This window comes from Pinus tabuliformis, chromosome 1_2 (genome assembly GCF_031772625.1).
Source record: "Pinus tabuliformis cultivar Carrire ecotype Pingquan chromosome 1_2, CPIR1, whole genome shotgun sequence".
Taxonomy (NCBI): domain Eukaryota; kingdom Viridiplantae; phylum Streptophyta; class Pinopsida; order Pinales; family Pinaceae; genus Pinus; species Pinus tabuliformis.
Genome location: NC_142298.1, coordinates 354,952,379 through 354,973,687, shown reverse-complemented (window position 1 = coordinate 354,973,687; position 21,309 = coordinate 354,952,379). Strand labels below are relative to the sequence as shown.

General features: G+C 39.3%; 1 protein-coding gene across 2 annotated transcripts in view; it reads left to right on the top strand.

Annotated features, from left to right (window-relative positions):
* The window catches only part of LOC149205836 (Thioredoxin family protein), a 395,762-nt gene extending 374,867 nt beyond the window's left edge, over positions 1 to 20,895 (top strand). The window contains exons 6-7 of one of the 2 annotated variants that reach the window (XM_089393567.1): positions 20,055 to 20,171; positions 20,479 to 20,895. In XM_089393567.1, the coding sequence (XP_089249693.1) occupies positions 20,055 to 20,171; positions 20,479 to 20,571 (210 nt within the window). In that variant the 3' untranslated portion in view covers positions 20,572 to 20,895. The remainder of the gene's footprint in view (positions 1 to 20,054; positions 20,172 to 20,478) is intronic. The other variant, XM_089393566.1, reaches the window with a different exon arrangement.
* The last annotated feature ends 414 nt before the right edge of the window (positions 20,896 to 21,309 follow it).

Genomic DNA, 21,309 nt, shown 5'->3' with positions numbered 1-21,309 from the left:
AGCTCTGGAACAACGCTGTCTCTTGGGACAACTGCTTCTCTACTGCAAATTCTCAGATTTCCTGGCTGGTGTCTTCAGTCACCTATGATCTGCAATCACTCTAATACCATGTGAAGATTCCTGAATCTAACACATCAGAAACCCCTACTGCAAATACTGGTTTACAATCTCATATTTGTTCTTTACATTGACAAGTTATTTAATTTCATAAACATCGAAGTAAACACTATTGCAACCTTCACAAATATGCAGATCATGCACTGAAATAAATTGAGACAATAACACAAGGGACACCGTTACTTTTGGACAATTGTCCCCAGAAAAACGCAATTCGAGAAAGCCGGTGCAACATATAGAGGGTTTGTATTATTAAGCAGATTTCATGAATACAACTAGGGTGCCAGAAATGGGTCACCCAACAGAGAATATCCTTGGCAGTAGTACCTCTATCCGAAGACAGATATTCTGGCAAATCAGGAACTAGATGATCAAACCCCACAGCGACTTCACTTGTTCCCTATGTTGGACAAGGAAAGCTGCCCCAAGCAGTGCTCAGGGACTGCGTGACTCTTCCAGGAGTTGCGTCCCCTATCCAGGCTCAAAATCTGCTAATCTGCTCCCAGTCTGCTCCACAGAATCTCCACAGTGCTGCCTTTGAAGCCCTCTACGGCTTCTGCGTCAACCTCTATGGTCGTCTACGTCCTCTGCGTCTGCTCCTACGGCCTATGTGTCAGCCCTTCTAGGGCCTGCGCTGTCTCTCCCGACACTTCACTGCCTCTCTGCTATGTATTCTTCAGCCTCTTATGGAAATCCCTTGCTAAACTATCTCTTGTGAAAATTTCTAAATTGAAATTCTACTGCAACAATTGATTTATTTCACCTAATTATTATTCACAATAAGTTATTTACGAAATCCCTTCAGCAAATATTAAAATAAATTCTATTGCATTTATCACACAATTACCCAGAGAAAAATACATGCACAAGAACCAATCACATCAACATAGTTGTTTTTGGACAATTTTCCCCAAAAAAACCCAATGCGGGAAAACCCGTGCTGCAGATGAGGGCTTTATTAATCTTTAGTAGCAATTTCTTTTACAAGGAATGATTTTATAGAGAAATTGAAAGAAACACCTGAGACTTTCCCTTTGAGACTTTCTGACACTTTGGAGACCTCGCTCCCACTCCTATGTCACCTCTGGATCACTCTGTGTGGCTCAGTGTGGCTCAGCGTCCCTCTACGTCAGCTTGCGTGAGGGCCACGTCTCTCCTCTGGATTGCATCTCTCTCTTTGTTGTCTCCCACTGTCCTTGCGTCACCTCCTCGTCAGTCACTGCCTGCTATTGATGCCCTCCTCTTCCTCCACCCTGCAACTCTCCCTCTGAAAGCGATCTCCTTTACTTGATAATCGATTTTCCTAAAGATTTTGAGTATTTTTCGGTGTGTCTCCAAATGATCCTCGAGGCCTCTCTTATACTTTTCCTGTTGATGAATCAACAGTTGAGATTAAGTCTCTAATTAATAGTTAAGATTAAAATAGACTTGATCCTCATCTCTTAGAAGCTTCTCACCCTTATCTTTATTAATACCCATTAATATTTTTATTTTCCTCAGTTTAGACTTAGGAACCCATTAAAATTATTAATTATTTTAATAACTACTCATCTAGGTGGAATTTCTCAAAATGATTTCTAGGTCTAGGAGATCACATGTGCCTTAGCCTCTCCTCCAAATTTCAAGGCTAGAGCACATCCGATGCTACCAAAATTCAACACCCCTCACTGCAACTAATCACTAACTCGATTTCCTCAGCAAACTTCGCCCTAGAAAATCGAATTCTTTGATCACTTGGTGTGTCTCCAACGGACCTTCAAACCTCCTCTTATAGTTTTCCTGTTGACAAATCAACGATCGTGATTAATTCCCTAATCAATGGCTAAGATTAGAACTGGCTTGATCTTCATCACTTAGAACTTTCTCACCCATTTCTTATTAATACACATTAATATTTCTATTTTCCTAAGTTTAGACTTCGGAATTCATTAAAAATATTATTTATTTTAATAACTCTTCATCCGGGTAGAAGTTCTCCAAACAATTTTTGGGTTTTGGAGATCTCAGTTGCCTTAGCCTCTCCACCAAATTGCATAGCTAGAGCACATCCGATGCTACCCAAAATCAACACTATCCTTGACAGAGGTAAGGTTAGTCTCAACTTCACTTTCCATAGACTCATTCTTTCCTACACACATGTCAATAGAATCATCTTTTTCATTGTGTGGACTCAATGATGACTCGTCTTCCTACTCATTACTTAGATTCTCAATGTCTTGATGATGCTCAATGAAACTTCCTCCTGGATGCTTAATGCAGGGTATACTTGATAATGTCTAGTAAAGCCATCAACGAACTTCTCAATATATGAGATGCTCTCAGGTTCATGATCATGCAACCATGAGTTATGACCACCGAGGGATCCCATGAACAACAACATAAGGATATCCTGGTGAACCACTTTCTCTTTCGAAGCATGTGCGTAAAAGTTTTCTACATGGTCAATTGCGGAGAGTGGATCACCATCAAACCCGGGCACCCCATGTACCATCCTTCCTACGACGTGATTAGGGTAACCAGGGATGCTTGCGATGTCCAAAGCGAGAAAATTATCAAAGAAAGACAACCTAATTTAGATATGCATGTAAATTATGTAGGAGTCACCAAGGTGAATTTAAAGATGCCTAAAAAAATGCTTGCCTCACCCTACAAGCATTGGCCTTAATGTTCAATGAAGAACTAGGGCTTCGTTCTTCCAATGGAGTCACCAATAATGATATGTCAATATGTTGTATGGGGAACAAAACACATGTCTCGTGTCCCCGACTACTACGCGAAAATGTTACCTCTCAAACTAGCAAGGGTCTTAGGAGAGGGTCCAATAGGGAAACTACTAGGTCAAGGGAAACAATGGAGCGATAGCCCACTATCACCTCAACAAAGGCTCCCTGCTCTTTATGGACTTTCACCAATGGGAGGAGACCCGGTACAACGAGGATCACGAAGATGAATGGATCAATGATAGGATGAAAGGTGATCCTAGAAGCCTATTCACAAGAGAGGCTCAAATATATGGCTTGCTTGCTTGGAAAGCAAGATGAAAGGTTCTCTAGGAAGTGCTTAGGAGAATTCCAATGGCTAGGGTTTGAGTATATGACTTGTCAAGGAGATTCCTAGACCCCAAAATCCTTGTGGAAACTTGGATTCCAAGTGGTCTTGTGGAATTATCTTCAAGAGGTGGTGGGACCACAAGGGACCAAGTGGACCCAGAATTATGTCAACGGGGTGGAATTAATCAACCAAGGGTGTGCTTGACCTAATTGAGGGGGAGAAAGGGATTAAAGGTGATTTTTTCATTGAATTTGATGTAATAGTCCTAATGAGGTCACTAGACAAGGGAAACCTAGGGAAAGAAACAGTCCTTGAGCTAGGGCTTGTAATATCTCGAGATCCCACCATCGGATTTGCTTTAATTTTGGAGGGCCTCTAGAGAAACCTCAAGCAATATCTCGAGATCCCACCATCGGATTTGCTTCAATTTTGGAGGGCCTCTAGAGAAACCTCAAGCACAGTTTTGTACCAAAAATCGAAGTGTTTGGATGGTTAGATTGTGAGACAATGGACGCCTTAGGTGACCTATGTAGGCTAAGCTTAGAAAAAGAGGGAGAGGTGATAAAATTATGCTTTTTGGTTATCACCTGTGGAGGATCATCGCCTAATCCTTTGGGAGAAAGAGAGTCAAGATGATTCAATGTTTGGAGTGATTTCACTCAGTCAAGGAGGCCTCTAGAACAATTTCGAATGTCAATTAGCGCATGAGAAAAACTACTTCCACGTCTTTATACTTCAATGTGCAATGTGTGATGACTTTTCATGATAAATTTCAATGAAATATCTCTAGGAGCATTCACTTATTCAAACATGGCCCATAACATGATGCAACGCTAATAAATGACAAATTTATACCCTTTTACCCAAGAAAAGTAGCAATATTTCGGCCTAATATAGCGAAAATCCCAACATCATTTATGTGACATATGTAATGACCCATCTTTAATATAGAGAGCACTAGAGTATTAGCATGCATACAATGCATGCATATGATAGCTACATATGCATGTATTGCACTATTATATATATATATTCTAAATTAACTATAAATGTTGAAAATCGACATTGCTTCAGATAAAAGTTACACCCTCACCCATCACCAAATATATTGCTTAATGCCTTATAATTAAGGAGAAAATACCCTAAATAATTTTAATAATATAAATTTAAAAGTATAAAGTAAATTAAGTTATAAATGAAATAAATGTAAAATTTAAGTTAAATATAAATATGGTTATATATTTATATATCGCATAATATTAAATTAATAAATTATTAAAATGTGAAATTCAAATCAAAATAAAATAAATATTATAAACTAATGATATTTAAAGAAAACTAATAAAAAATCCTAAAGGTAAACTAATACTCGTTAAATTTCCTGTAACTTTGGTCAGATAGAATTACACGTTACAAGGTAAGGTGTCACCATGTAGGGAGCGGTGACCGCCAAGAAATGATACTTAAAGCTGGAAGAGGAGCATGAAAAGGGGGGGTGGCGGGGTGGGATATATAGAGAAGGGGAAAAATAAATCTGTTGGAGGGATGAGCCAGAGGCTGGATTTTTGAACTGAAAATTGGAAAATATTCAACTGTTCTTGGAGTTTTGGGCATGGGGGCCAGTGGACTTCCATTTCGAAGTTCTCTGGATCTGGGAACTGCAGAGGTTGATCCCAGATAGGCAGGGAGGAATCAGTTGGTTTGGTAATGGAACCAGAAAACTTGGAGCAATGTGATCAACACCAGATGGGAGAATCAGGTACACAAAGAATCAGGTACACAGATGCATTTAATTTGATAGAATTTTACAAAAGAAATCTGTCAATCTGATTGAAATTTAATATCAGTCTTTACATTTGGTATCAAAGCAAAGTTTAAACACTTGGGACCTTAGTGGCTACCATCATATAGCTGGAATTATAATTAACACTAAGAGAGTTCTCCTATTTAACACTAAGTGTTAAGTTTACAAATTCAAAACTTTTGGCACAAGGGCAGTTAGAAGGTCATAACTGTACAAAGAAGTTGACATTCTGAGCATAAGTACATGATTAGGCCATAGCCTGAACAAGACAGTGAAGTAATTTCAAAAGTATAGAAGTATTGTTTTTGAAAGGACCAAGAGGCTAGATTAATAGCCCATTCAAGGTCGAATCCTTTAGTAAAAGGAGCAAAATTCTGGGTATAAATATTAAGATCTGAAATCACCTTTCAAATTAAGAATACTGTGTCACCTCAGTAATCCGAAATCTTCAAAAGTCTATGCATTTTCTGTGGATAGTCACACCAAGGAATAAAGAGACATTTGAGGGCTAGTCAGCTAGTAAGTAAAGGATTTAGTGTCGAGTTGATTGGAGGCACTGTAAGTATAGTTAAAAAGATCAACTTGAAGCTACAGTCACAAAAGACCAAAACCGAACTGTGGAAGGTCTGTTACAGCCACAGTGGATTAGTCCTGGAAGCAGTCTTCCAACAAATCAGATTTGAAGTAGCAAGCCCAAAACAGTGACAAACTTAGAAGGAAAAAGGCTGTCATTAACTACTAAATGCATAAAAGGATTAGCAGTGAATTTTAGTAATGGAAAGGATGTATCAGACTTCAATAAATCAGATCAGATTGCTTTAACTATGAGATTAATCCTAGAATGGGCATTAGAGGACAGAAAACTCAATAAAGATTTAGCCTTTAGTTAATGTGTGTTAACCTCTCACGTGTCTTAGGTTTATAATAGCTAAATTTTAGGCTGATTATATCATTGTATGCTTAACTTCAGTTCTGAATGTGATTATGACAGTCAACAAGAATAAGAGAAAGTAAATCTTCAAGGCCAAAAGACCTTCACCCAAAGAGTGAGATGCCTAAAAGACCAAGATATGCTAATGAAAATACCACCATGAGCTTGAAATCAGACCTCTGGAATTTATATCATAGTACTGCAAACTAAGAATCAGTGACAAGAATGATAAAAAAAAGAAGTGAAAATTAGCACAAGATCAATTATTTGCAATGTTCTTAGAACTCAATCTTATTCATATTCAGATCCGATATGTGTTAAAAATCTGTAATGAGTGACTCTTGTTAAAGAAAACTTGTCGACCTTTATTCAAGGTAATTACCAATATGCAAGGGACAAATGCACAAGACCAATCTTAATGCCAAGTACAGTGTCCTAGACTTCAGAGATGCCTTAAAACAAACCACTGTAAACTTAATATTAGTCAAAGTGATTTCAGATCAGACCTCAATCAGTCAACACCAGATAATAATCATTATAAATCAAACCAAAGTGTTTTTAGGGCTTATTACAGCTATCCCTCTTGATATTTAAGCACTGAAAAAAATCAAATACTCTGGAGTCTGGACTTAGTTATGATGATAATGAGTAATAGCTCAAGGTTAGAGAATAAGCAATGCAATTGATATCTAAATTGACATTGACCAAAAGTCATGAACACTTTGAACCATCCGACACATTGTATTCTCATCAACCGACATATAGTTCTCAATTTTTCCCATTCCATGGCTTTGTCAAGCAGAATTTGAAAGGCATAAACCCTTTTGGTAAACCATACAAATTAGCGACAATTGCAACGACAACCTAAGTTTACCACAAAGAAACTTGTATTGATAATAGATAATAACTTTGGAAAATTTAGCTAAAAACAAATTATTTTGAGGCAGTTGAGGACCCCTGTAACGGCAGATTAAAACCTAAGGTACCCGAAGTTATCTGAGGCAGGAAATCCGAATCCTCTAAGGACAATCTTATGCGAAGCAACCCAAGGATTCTGGACCAGAACGAAGGTTTCCTGAAGAAGTCGGACCCTGCTGAAAGATTTGTTTTAGGGGCTAGATTAGAGACTGTAGCAGATTTACATTAAGGATACTCCGTTAAGCCTTCTGATAAAATTCGCAAGAGAAACATAGTTGTGCACTATCTGCGAATTTGTACAGGCAATTCTAATGATTGGTAGTGGATGTATAATTGTTCAAAAGCTATAATCTGTTGGACTTGGGATTCACTGTGGATTATTTGAAGTTTAATATGATATTGCTACAAATGATATTAACCCGACAACAATGCACTGCAGTAAATATTGTATGGATGATTAATATACAAATATACCTCACTAACGATATGCGCCTAGAAATATCACTGCTTTAAATAGAGGAAACATATGTATTATTAATATCAGGGATGGTCATTTGAGTCTTCAAAAAAAAAATGTTTCTCCGTAAAAACTAACACCTATTAGATAAAAACTAATGACCCTGCATGCATATAAAAGACACGGTGCTCACACATGGATTTAAACACCTGACGCGTTGAAATTTATTCTTAGATGGCGATTAGTGTTAAATGATGAAATTAATGGTTTAAACCTTGACATGTGTCAACCACCGGAGGATAAAGGAACATGCGGTGGTATCACGGTGGGGGGTGTTCATCAAGAGACAGGTGGCAGTGGAGACCCTAACCATCATTGTATTCGTATTCTGACCCAAGAGCCATCGTGGGCATATCTTAGGTTTCTGCTTCTAGTTCTGCAATAGGAGAATGAACCCGCGTCATATTTTCTGGAAATCACTCAAATGGCAGAGGCTCCAGCACATGATTCTCTAAGACCATACCCTTGCAAAATCGGTGCCCCAAGGCATATGTTCACAAACCGCTGAGTTTCTCCAGATAGAGGAGCTCCGCCAGAAAGTAAACCACGAACATGCCCTCCAAGAAATTGCACGTATCGTTGATTTGGTTTCATTAAGGTTATTGAAGCACAGCACAGCATTCCAACCAACCCAATCAACCTGTCACGTGGAAGTTCAGTATTTCGCACCTGATATTTACATGTGTGACAGCCTTGTTTTATAATCTTTTCTAATGGGTAGTTGAGCTTACAATCATCTTCGTGATGTGGGTGGCTTTTGTCATTTTTTTGAGAAGTTTGGTGGACTATTCTTGCAATCTGTTCTTTGTTTAATGCTTGCAAAATTTTCTGTAGATTAGATTGTGTTTGGTGAACCGACTGTATACTCTCATTAATCGATTTTTTTTTTAAATTGAAACGACTAGTTTGGATAAAAATATGGACGAAGGTAAAACGAAAATTAGGAATATTAGGAAAAAGCCACAACCAAAGGAAAAGGTATCGCAGAAGGTTTTTTTTTTATAGTGCACAGTCCTCGAAATTTTCGTCATCTGTCTGGGTCCTATACTGTGCCCCCGCACCCACTGCTTCTATCGCGCCGCGTACTTTCACTGTGCCTCCGCAGTCACTGCTTCTATCGCGCCGCGTACTTTCACTGTGTCCCTGCACTTGTGGCTTCTGTCGCACAGCCGCAGCGTACCTCCGCGCTTCTGCTTTCTCTTCACTGCGAACCACTGCACCTGGACTTTTGTCGCGCTGCGTACCCACGCAATGCGCCTTCTTCTGCTTTGCGTACCCCCACACTTGCACCGTTAATCACCTGCGAACCTCTGATTAGGGCCAAATTAGCAGTCCACCAGTGTGCCACAGATAGTCAGATGCCCAGATCTGATTGTGCGCCCGAGAGATCACACTTCATAGATTCACTTTCAACTTCACTTTTATATAGATCAAGCTTTTAAACCGATAGCCCAATATTTCAGATCTTAAGATATTCAATTTGCAAAAGATGCATTGGCCAAGTGATCTCCTTCCCTATTTATAGTCAAGCCCTCATTCACACCATGGGACAAAACCATCAAATAACCAAAACAAGGGATCCAAACGGGGGCTAAAGTAGATCCTATACCACAGGCCAAAACCATAAGATCATGAACGACGGGCTAAATACCACGGGCCATACATAAGAAACCCCATATGAGCGCGCTTCTTTGCCTTGAAGTGAGTGAACTGGGGGACCGCACCTTCTAAACGGGTAACCTGCGGGTATGACCGCATTTCCTGCACGGCGTACCTGCGGGTATGCATGCTTTTTACTGAGCACATGCGGACCTCTTAATTTTTTATCATTTTGAGAGCCTGATCAGAGTTTTGCCACCTGTATGAGTTGCCATCAAGTACAACACATGAACCATAGAGCCAAACCAGAAATCATAATGGCAACAATCTCCCCCTTTGGACTTGATGGAAACCTCAAGATTCCATGTCATTCTCCCCCTTTGACATCAAGGGCAAAGGGTTATACTCCCCCTGATTATAGACCAGATCTGCAAAAGAATGATCACCAAACACCATAAATGAACATGAAAGAGATAGAGACATATTGCAGCGATATTTGGATCAGCATCCATGATCTCCTTTTGTACTTCTACCATAATGCCAACAATGCATTATATGCTCCCCCTGAACCTGTGCCATCAAATGTATACCCCATATGATCCTCACATACAACAACAGATGAGATTCAACAACAAGATGATGCATCAACAACCCCCAGCTTTTGCCTGAGGTATTCAAAGGCCTCCCTGGGCAATGGTTTGGTGAGTATATCAGCAACCTGTTCCTTAGAAGGAACATACTCCAACTTGACCTTTTGTTCAAGCACTTGTTCCCGGAGAAAGTGATACTTGATTGGTATGTGCTTGGTCTTTGAATGCATGACTGGGTTCTTTGAAATGCTGATTGCACTTGTATTATCACATAAGATGGAGATAGGTGGTGTACAAGTGATTTGAAAATCCTGCAAGGTCTGCATCATCCAAAGGAGTTGAGTGCAGCAAGATGCAGCAGCAACATATTCCGCTTCAGCTGTAGACAAGGCAATCGAATTATGTTTCTTGCTGAACCAAGATACTAATCTGGAACCCATAAAGAATGCACCACCACTTGTGCTCTTCCTGTCATCCACGCTTCCGGCCCAATCTGCATCTGTATAAGCATGAAGTGTGAGATCTGTATCTCTAGGATACCATAAGCCATAGTTTTGAGTTCCTTGAAGATATTTGAAGATTCTCTTTACTGCTTGAAGATGAGTTTCCTTTGGATTTGCCTGAAATCTTCCAACTATTCCTACTGCATGCATGATGTCTGATCGGGTACCTGTCAAATAAAGTAGACTTCCAATCATAGATCTGTAGGTTGGTTGTTGCACTGCTGCTGATTCATCATTTGCACTGAGGCTACATCCTGTGACCATGGGTGTACATACTGGTTTTGCATCTTCCATGCCATATTTCTTCAAAATCTGCTTGAGATACTTGGTTTGAGACAAAAAGATCCCTCCTTCTTTTTGTTGGATTTGCAAACCAAGAAAATATGTCAGTTCTCCCAGCAAGGACATTTCGAATTCTTTCTGCATTACCAAGGCAAAGCTTTGACTCATAGCTTCTTCATTGCTGCCAAAGATAATGTCATCTACATACACAACAAGTATTAGCAATTTGTCATTTTCAACTTTTATATAAAGATTGCTATCTGCTGATCCTTTGAAAAGCCTTGTTGATGAAGATATTTGTCCAAATGGTAGTACCAAGCCCTTGGAGCTTGTTTGAGACCATAGAGAGCCTTTTTCAATCTGCATACAAGATTTGGATCATTTCCAAGAATGAAACCATCTGGTTGCTCAATGTATACTTCTTCTTCCAAGTCTCCATTCAGAAAGGCTGATTTCACGTCCATTTGAAATACTTTGAAGTTTTGAAAGCTTGAGAGCAAGGAACATTCGGATGGCCTCAAGTCTTGCAACAGGAGCAAAAGTTTCTTCAAAATCTATTCCTTCTTGCTGCGCATACCCTTTACAAACAAGTCTGGCCTTGTTTCTAATTACTTCTCCATTTTCATTCAATTTATTTTTGAAGACCCATTTTGTCCCTATAACATTCTTATCCTTTGGTCTAGGAATCAACTCCCAAGTGTTGTTCTTTTCGATCTGCTCAAGTTCTTCATCCATTGCTTTGACCCAACATTCATCTTTGCATGCCTCTTTCACATTTTGTGGTTCAGTGGAAGAGAGTAATGCCAAATAGCTTGAAGCTTCTGCAATTGTTCTTCTTGTTTGTACACCTGCTTCTTTCTGCCCCAAAATCTGAGATTCTGGATGATTCTTCTGAACATACCTGGATGGAGTCTTCTCTTCTATCCTTATTTGCTCCTCTGGTTCTTCTTGAAGTTCTTCTTCTTCATCATTCTTTCTTTGAGGGTAGTCTTCATCTTCTTTGATATTTTCATGATTTACTTGCCTAGGAATGTATCCCTTCTCATCAACCACTACATCAATGCTGTCAACAATTCTTCCAAGTCTTTTATTGTAGCACTTATATGCTTTGCTGTGTGGAGAATAACCAAGAAGAATGCCTTCATCTGCTCTAGGTTCAAGTTTGCCAAGTTGCTCATCAGTATTCTTAATATAGCATTTGCTCCCAAAGATTTTGAAGTGCTTTACCGAAGGAGTCTCACCATACCAGAGCTCATGAGGGGTTTGAGTGCTGTTCACCCGGACATTTGTTTTGTTGAGAATAACAACCACAGCATATGCAGCTTCACCCCAGAAAGTTGCGGGAGTTCCAGACTCATCAAGCATAGCACGAGCCATTTGTTGGATTGTTCTATTCATTCTTTCCACCACTCCGTTTTGCTGAGGAGTTCTAGCTGTATAGGATTCTCTTCTTATCCCATGTTCTTCACAGAAATCGAAAAATTCATTTGAGGTAAACTCCCCACCTCTGTCGGACCTGAGGCACTTAATTTTGTATCCTGATTCATTTTCAACCAAGGCTTTAAAGGATTTGAATTTTTCGAATGCTTCATCTTTGTGCTTCATAAGTCCTAACCAGACAAATCTGGAGAAATCGTCAATGAATAATATCAAGTATTCTTCTCCTCGAGGTGTCCTTTTCCTGAATGGACCACATACATCTGTATGTACTAGCTCAAGAGGCATGCTAGCTGATCCTTCCTTCTCCGGAAAGTTAGTTCTGGTTTGCTTTCCAAACTGACATGATTTGCATATGGTGTTGTCTGGAATTTTGATATCTGGAAGACCACGAACTGCCTGATATTTGCATGCTTTCCTTATTTGTGAAAAGCTTAGATGCCCCAACCTCCGGTGCCATAACTAGTGTTCATCATCCTTGCTCAAATAGCATTGTTGTTGTCCTTCTTCAAATATGTATAGATTATTTGGAGTTCTTTTACCTTTGATCACTGTTTCACCTGTATCAAGATCACGAACACGACATTCATTTGATCTAAATATTACCTCGGTTCCTTGATCACACATCTGGCTGACACTCAGAAGATTATGCTTCAATCCATCAACATACAAAACATTTCCAGCTTTGACCTTTTCCTTCAACTGAGCAGTGCCTTTTCCTTTTATAGCTGCAGGAGTATCATTTCCAAAAGAAACTTTCTTTCCCCTTTCTAAAGCAGAATATGATTCAAGTTTTTCCTTATCACCTGTCATATGCTTCGAGCATCCACTGTCGATGTACCATAGATTTTCCTGTCCCTCTGCATAAAAGGCTATCCCACATCTTTCTGTTTGTGGTTCCTTTATTCTCCATGTTCTGGTGTTTGTTTGAGGCTTGTTCCTTTCTCTGTTGAAACCTGCTCCTGCATTCAGAATCTTCATGACCAAAGTTATTGCAAATAGAACATTCAACTTCATTTTCAAGAGCCGAAAAGTTGTTATAGGTCCTTTTTGTAATCCCAGTCATACTTCTTTGTTTTTGAGCTTCTCTAGTCATGATTGTTTTATATGCAACACATTGAGCTGTTTTGTGACCAAAGTTATGGCAAGAGAAACATTGTCCATTGAAGAAACTTCTGTGGTTATCAAATCTACCGGCCAAATGATTGTAATTTCTATTGTCATCCATTCTTGAACCAAATTGAGAAGATTTTACCTGTGGCTGGTTGTAGCTTTTGTTCACCCTTAAGACGGATTGCCCCTGATAGTCTTTGTTTGTAATTCGTCCTTGCTTTACCTGGTGATCTCCATTGTGCTTTTGCTCATTCCTTCTTGCTGCATCAAGATAACTTCTTGAGGTGGATGCTTGAGAAGTTTCTCCATTATACCCTAGACCTGTCTTGTTTAGAGGAGAACGTTGTACATTGATGATCTCATCCAGAGTTTCAGATCCTTTGACAAACTTAAGATTAATAGCCTTTGTTTTCTCAATCTCTTTCCTAAGACCAACAATTTCACCTTCTAACTTTTCAAGATATTTTTCCTTTTCATCAATTTGAAATTGTAGAGTATCAATGATCATATTCTTTTCTTCTATACATTTCTTGAGTCTAGAAATTTCTTCATAAAAGCTATCCACATCTATAGCATCCATGTAATCATCATCTTCAAAGGCCATTAAAAGTTTATAATCATTACCTCGTTCATCTTCATCACTATTTGATAGACCATCACTGTCTTCATGAGTGTAGTAGCTTTTCTTATTTGCATTATGTCTCTTGTTCCATCTAGCAGATTCCTTTCCTTTGTCAATCTTATCCTTATGAGGACATTTGGCAGCATAATGACCTGCTCTTCCACAAGCAAAACATTTAAAAGGTAACTTACCTCTGAACCTTCCAGTACCCCGTTGAAGATTTCTGACAAAATTTGATTCTTCTTCTTCTTCTGGCACGTGACTTGCTTCATAGTAGTCTCTTTTGCCTGAAGCCTTGAAAGCAGCTTCTCTCCTGTCTGATGGACCTCATTTTCTCATTTCATAAGCAGTTAGAATTCCGTGTAGCTGAGACATAGTAAGAGTTCGTAGATTTTCCTTTTCTTCTATTGCAGACACTTTAGATTCAAACTTGGGGGATAATGATCTTAGAACTTTTTCAACCACAATAGCCTCTTTTATTTCTTCACCCAAGTTTTTCATGCAATTAACAATCTCATCTACCCGAAGGAAATAGTTAGCCACACTTTCATCATTATACATTCTGAGATTCTCATACTGAATCCTGAGGGTTTGAATTTTAGCACGCTTTACCTGTTCATCTCCTTCGTAGCTCAAGACAATCTTGTCCCATATTTCTTTTGCGGATTTATATTGCATAACCTTCACGAATTCTGTTTGAGACAAGCATCCCAGCAGAGTATTGACTGCTTTAGCATTTGTTTCATATTTCTTCTTCTCGGCCGCATCTGTAGGAGTAGCTGAAGGAAAAGTGTAGCCTGTATCTATGATATCCCAAACTTCTGTACCAAGAGATTGAAGATAGGCAGTAACTCTTACCTTCCAATAATTGAAGTTTGTCCCATCAAAAATTGGTGGCCTGATTGATGCTTCCCTCTCGTAGTTGCTCATGATGAATGATCTTCCTTCAAGCGATCAAGCTTCTCTGAAGAACCTGCTCTGATACCAATTGTTGGAAATAATACTGAGAGGGGGGGTGAATCAGTATTATCAAGTTCTTTTTAATAAATCTTCCTTATTTATACTTTGAATTATTTTTGTATGTCAATACCATAAAATAATGAGCATGAACAAAAAATAGATAGTCACACCAAAGAACACCAGATATAAGGTGGAAACCCAATGTGGGTGAAAACCACCTGCTGCAATATGGCTCTATCTTCTTTCAAATTAGAAACTCCTTTTACAATGATTTTGTACTGGTGCAGTCCTTTACCAGTACGCAGGCTGCAACCTGCAGAGAGCTACAACTCTCTCTCGTTTTCCAGTCTCTCCTGGAAGGGAGCTACAACCCCCTACTTCTTTTCTTTCAAGGATCACTTTTCATAAATTTTCAAACTGGATCCATAAACATCAAGTGATCATCAAGTACAAGTAAATCACCCAGTCAACTGCAGTAACAAGATCAATAGTAACAGTAAACAAAATCCAGAACACCTTAGCAGAGAAAGGTCAGTCAAATAAATGCCTTAATACAGATCTGCAGTTTTTCTTTATCTGGCATGCGTTGCTACACACTTCACCTCATGCACCTCTGCGTATCCCCGCATAGAGCCTTGAACTGCACTGCATATCCACGCACTGTGCCTTTGAATGCGCCGCGTACCTATACTGTGCCCCCGCACCCACTGCTTCTATTGCGCCGCGTACTTTCACTGTGCCTCCGCAGTCACTGCTTCTATCGCGCCGCGTACTTTCACTATGTCCCCGCACCTGTGGCTTCTGTCGCACAGCGTACCTCCGCGCTTCTGCTTTCTCTTCACTGCGAACCACCACACCTGGACTTCTGTCGCGCTGCGTACCCACGCACTGCGCCTTCTTCTGCTTTGCATACCCCCGCACTTGCACCGTTAATCACCTGCGAACCTCTGATTAGGGCCAAATTGGCAATCCACCAGTGTGCCACAGATAGTCAGATGCCCAGATCTGATCGTGTGCCCGAGAGATCACACTTCATAGATTCACTTTCAACTTCACTTTTATATAGATCAAGCTTTTAAACTGATAGCCCAATATTTCAGATCTTAAGATATTCAATTTGCAAAAGATGCATTGGCCAAGTGATCTCCTTCCCTATTTATAGTCAAGCCCTCATTCACACCATGGGACAAAACCATCAAATAACCAAAACAAGGGATCCAAACCGGGGCTAAATTAGATTCTATACCACGGGCCAAAACCATAAGATCATGAACGACGGGCTAAATACCACGGGCCATACATAAGAAACCACATATGAGCGCGCTTCTCTGCCTTGAAGTGAGTGAACTGGGGGACCGCACCTTCTGAACGGGTAACCTGCGGGTATGACCGCATTTCCTGCACGGCGTACCTGCGGGTACGCATGCTTTTTACTGAGCACATGCGGACCTCTTAATTTTTTATCATTTTGAGAGCCTGATCAGAGTTTTGCCACCTGTATGAGTTGCCATCAAGTACAACACATGAACCATAGAGCCAAACCAGAAATCATAATGCCAACAGGATAGCTGCAAATTTCCAATATCGTTGATTCCTTCAGTCCTCTTGTGATCTACAATGCTCTGATACCATATTGAAATTTCTAATTCTAACACGTTAGAAACCCCTACTGTGTTATCTGGCTTATTTCTCCTACTTGTTTATTCCATTAACAAGTTATTTATAAATATAAATACTGAAATAAACACAAATGCAACCTTAACTCATATACAGATCATCAATTGAAATATTTAAACAAACACACAAGGGACACTGTTATTTTTAGATAATCGTCCCCAGAAAAACCCAATGTAGGAAAACCGGTGCAACAATTTTGAGGGTTTTATTATTATGCAGATTTCTTGAGTACAACTAGGGTGCTGAAATGGCTCACCCAACAAGGATTGTTACACGACAGTAATACCTCTTCTCCGAGACAGATATTCAACCTCTCAGCTCTAGTCTGTCCCACGAAAATCCTTCCAGTGCTTCCTCTTGGCTCTGCGTCAATTTTGCTAGCCTTAGCATAGCTCCTGAACCCTCTGTGTTAGCCTTCTGACTCTCTGCATCAGATATTTGGCCCTCTGCATCACCCACGCGTGCCTCTTAGTCTCTACGCAGTCCCCAACTGCCTCTACGTCAGCCTCTTTGGTCACTGCGCTAACCCTCTGGCACTGTCTCTACCTCACTGCCCGTCGCTGCAACAAATCACTTGTTCGAATTTTCTCAACAAGCCCTGCTCCAGAAAATCTAACTGACTGATCAATCTTGGTGTGTTTCCAACAGACCCTCAAGCCTCGTCTTATACTTTTCCTGTTGAGTCTTCAACAGCTGAGATTAAGTCTCTAATCAACAACTAAGATTAGATTTGGCTTGATCCATGTCATTTAGAACATTCTCACCTAGTTTTATATTAATACCCATTGATATTTTAATTTTCCTAAGTTTAGACTTAGGAACCCCATTAAAAATATTAATTATTTTAATCTCTCCAACCGGGTGGAATTTCCCCAAACCATTTCTGAGTCTTGGAGATCTTATGTGCCTTAGCCTCTCCACCAATTTTCATGGCTAGAGCACATCCAATGTTACCACAAATCAACACTCATTGGGTCGCTTATGTATCTAGTCAACACTAGGCCAGACATTTGCTTTGCTGTCAACACTCTTAGTTAGTTCATGGTGGAACCAAAAAGGGTGCATTGGGCAGCAGTAAGAAACATACTTAGGTATGTACATGGAATAGTCAGATATGGGTTGAAGTACTCTAGAGGGGAGGATATCAGTTCGAATGGGTTCACCAATGCAGATTGGGCAGGTAATTCAGTAGACCGAAAAAGTACCTCAGGGTACTGCTTCAGTGTTGGATCAAGGATGATATCTTGGTGTAGCAAGAAGCAGAAATCGGCAGGACTGAGTTCCGCAAAAGCAGAATATATGGTAGCCAACACAGCTACGTGCAAAGCCGTATGGCTCATAAAATTGCTTATGAGCCTATTCAGAAAAAAGGATGGAGGCGACCAAGGTTTACTGCGATAATTAGAGTTGCATCAAACTCTTTGAGAATCCAGTATTTCATGATTGATCGAAACATATAGATATTCGTTGTCACTTTATCAGAGATTGTGTTCAACGTGAGGCAGTACAGCTACAATATGTTCCCACAGGAGAGTAGTTCGCTGATATACTCACAAAGACTCTCGGAAGAGTTACTCAATTCAGAGAGCAGTTGGGTATGGTTGAAAATCCATTTCAGTAGCAGCAGCAGGTTGCAGGGTAGGGACGGTTGGCAGTGGCAGTGCCAACAATAGCATAGATGCAGCGATTCAGAGGAAGTTGTAGTACAAATGTAGCATTAACAGTGTCAGTGTCAAAGGGAGTAGTGCAGTTGCAGCAGCGCAGTAGTTGGTGGAAAACATGTCAGATTTCAACAGCGTAGAGAATAATGCTTCAGAGTCAGAGCAGTATGTAGTAGCAGTATATTGCTAGAGCACATTCCTCGCTAAGAGGGAGTGTTGATTTGGAGTAGCATCGGATGTGCTCTAGGCCTCAAATTGTGCAGGGAGGCTTGAGCACATGTATTCCAAAGAACCCAGAAAGCGTTCTGGGAAATTCCACCTAGAAGTGATTTTATTAAAATAATTAATATTTTAATGGGGTTCCTAAGTCTAAACTTAGGAAAATTAAAATATTAATGGGTATTAATCTAATCAGGGGTGAAACTTCTAGAAAAAACCACGGATCAAGCCAAAACGATCTGAGCCTTTGATTATGATTTAATTTAGGCCGTTAGTTGTCCAACAGGAAGATATAAAAAGGGGCTTGAGGGTCATTTGGAAAATACACCAGGTAGATACTCAGTTGCCCAAGTAAAATCGATTTTCTCACTGGTTGAAGTTCGGCAAGAGAAAATCGATTCAGAGGGAGAGTTGCAGGTGGAGGAGAGACAAAGAGGGTTCAACATCAGTTAGAGAGACAGGGACGAAGACGTAGAGCAGCAGAAAGGACAGCACTGGGCAGAGTGATGTTGGGAGAGGCAGCGCTAGCTTGAGTGACGCAAGCATTGCGCAGGCCAGTCCAGAGGCCAGAGAAAGTGACGTTGGGCAAGCCAGAGAGACGTAGAGGGTGGAGGAACCTCTCTCTCGGGTCAGATACTTGTTCAGGAACATCTGTAAATTTTTCTCAGAAAGCCTTTTTCTATACTGTTGAGTGTAATTTGTACATGATGATTTTTGCTAAAGAATAATAAAACCCTCTTCTGCTGCACCGGTTTTCCCACATTGGGTTTTTCCAGGGACAATTGTCCAAAAATAACTGTCATTGTGTTTGTATATGTGCCAACATTTTTTCTTACATTTACTTTCTGCAATGTTCTAATTGTGAAGGCTGCAGTAGAATATGTTTTGATATTTGCTGTAAAAATATAGTCGATAACTTATTTCTGAGGTAATAAGTAGAAGAAATCTTATTAATCACTGCAGTAGGATTTCTATTTTAGAAATTTTCACATCCAACACGCGGGATACAGGGCATGGGACCCCTAAGGGCCATATCTTGTGACTTAGGGTATAACCTGAAATAGCAGTTCTTATCACTGCATGGAAGAACTGAAAGTCACCTTTTTCCACACATGAATCTGTGGTAATCATACTCATCTCTAAGCAGATTCCAAACTTACTAAGGTAGGCAAAAGTAGTGGTGTTACTGTGGAAGGTACATATGAGCAGCTGTTACGCCATGATATATAAACTTTATGTCACATTGTGAAGGAAAATCCTCAGAACAGAGGACTAGTAAGGGTCCTTTTGCATGATTGCTTGAAGAGAGAGATATACACATCAAGCATGATCTCATTATCAATGAGAATCTGGGCATTTCCTATTCCCATAAAAGAATCCAAGGGCCCGAATCCTATCTTGGGAATGTATAGATCGCTAGGAAATAGCCAATAGAAAATGTGCAGCTCTGTGTATTTTCACTTTAATCGAAAGCCATGTCAAGGAAGTAAATAATGATGAGTTTCCTGACGGACCTGGAAGAACAGTAGGGTGGCATGTTTATCTTAAGAAGTTTGTAGTAGGTCTTTGCAACATTTTTCATGGAGACTTGACCTATATAGTCCAAGCCAATATTGGGAACCATAGAAATAATATAGCTCTTCTGGTTGGGCTAGTTTTTACTATTTAGCAGTCTATGTTTAATGCCTGTACGCAGTTTTTGGAAGGTAAACAAAACATCTGAAGTATCGAGAGTAGAAGTTGGATTGTAATTACAAAAGTAGATTTGTTTCGATAAGCACTCTAGAGAACTATCAGAAGTGGGTGGTTTCTCTTTGTGCAAGGCTGACAAATTTAGATATGTGCAAGGCTGATAAATTATATGATAATACATTGTGTCTTTAAAACATAGTGCTTTCAGATTCCTCTTTATGTTGGTAATTCACTTTACCAATGTCAAAATACCTTCAATGTGAATACAGTTGATATTTATTTAATCTGCTCTCTGTTGGAATTCCAGTTTCTTGATTTTCTAGAGACAAATAACTAGACTGCTGTACTCTGTTATTTGTAGTATGCGAGGATAGTTAGAGAAGCCCTTTGTGAATTGGAGCTCCCTTACATTCTTCACAATGCTGGAAAAGGGTCTTCACAAATTAAGACTTTATTACAGCTTGCAGGTTCAGATAAGGTATTGTCTTTGCCCTTTGTCACCTACTTTTTTTGGGCTTCGAAGAAAGTTATTTTCGTGTATTCTTTTTAATCTGAATTCAAATATTATTTCACGATATATTTGGTAGGACTTCTTTGTTTTTAGAAAAGAGATGTCAGATTGTGTAATATTAAGTTGTCCCTCTAATTTCATCCAATATCTATTGCATTTCTTAATATTTGCCATCCTTTCTACTTTCCACCAGGAATTTCATAATTTTGTAAAGTTGATACGCATGCATCTTCTTCAGACTATGGTTCAATCTAACATGACTCCGTTGCTGTAGGTACCATACCTTATAGACCCAAACACGGGGGTCTGCTTAGACAATCACAAGGAAATTATTTCATATTTATTTCAGACGTATTGCAGCGCATGATAGCAGCTACATAGCCGTATTGTTGTCTGGCATATGTGGTGCATGTAAGGGCTGGAAAAGAGCATTGTAGGTTTTGGACTAGAATTTGAATATGTTCAGATATATGTGTAGTTGTAAAAGACCTACCAAAGTTTGTATCTATCAATGCAATATATGAAGAATATCATGCCAATTGGCTATGATGAATTAGTTGTTGGTAATTTTGAGGTCAAAATTGTAGTTATGAGGTAACAAAAAGGCAATATTTATTTATGATTTTGAGTTTATGCGTGTAATTCAAGAGCCTTATTTGATAGTTGGACTTCCATAATACATATTTATGTAAAGAGAAACAAAATTCTATGAATAACATAGCATAATTGATAAAATGCACAAATTAAAATGAAGAATGAATTTGAAAAGAAAATACAGGAAATTACTAACCAAATGAGATGAAATTCTTCAATTAAATAGTAATTCCCTCATAAATTTGAAAATTGGAACACAAAAAAGCACAATGAATAACTTTGAGAGATGAAAACCCTTTTAGTTCATGGAGATTTGAATGTAATTGTTAAGAAATATTTAAAAATATCTAAAATCATCTATGTACAGAAAACAATAACACTTAGGCAGAACCATTATTTAGCATAAATTCTGCAATAAATGACCAACTAACCATCAATATCAACGAAGAGATGTAGATGGACCGGATAACTAGAGGTTCAGGCTATCTTATAATATTAGATGTCAGATGGA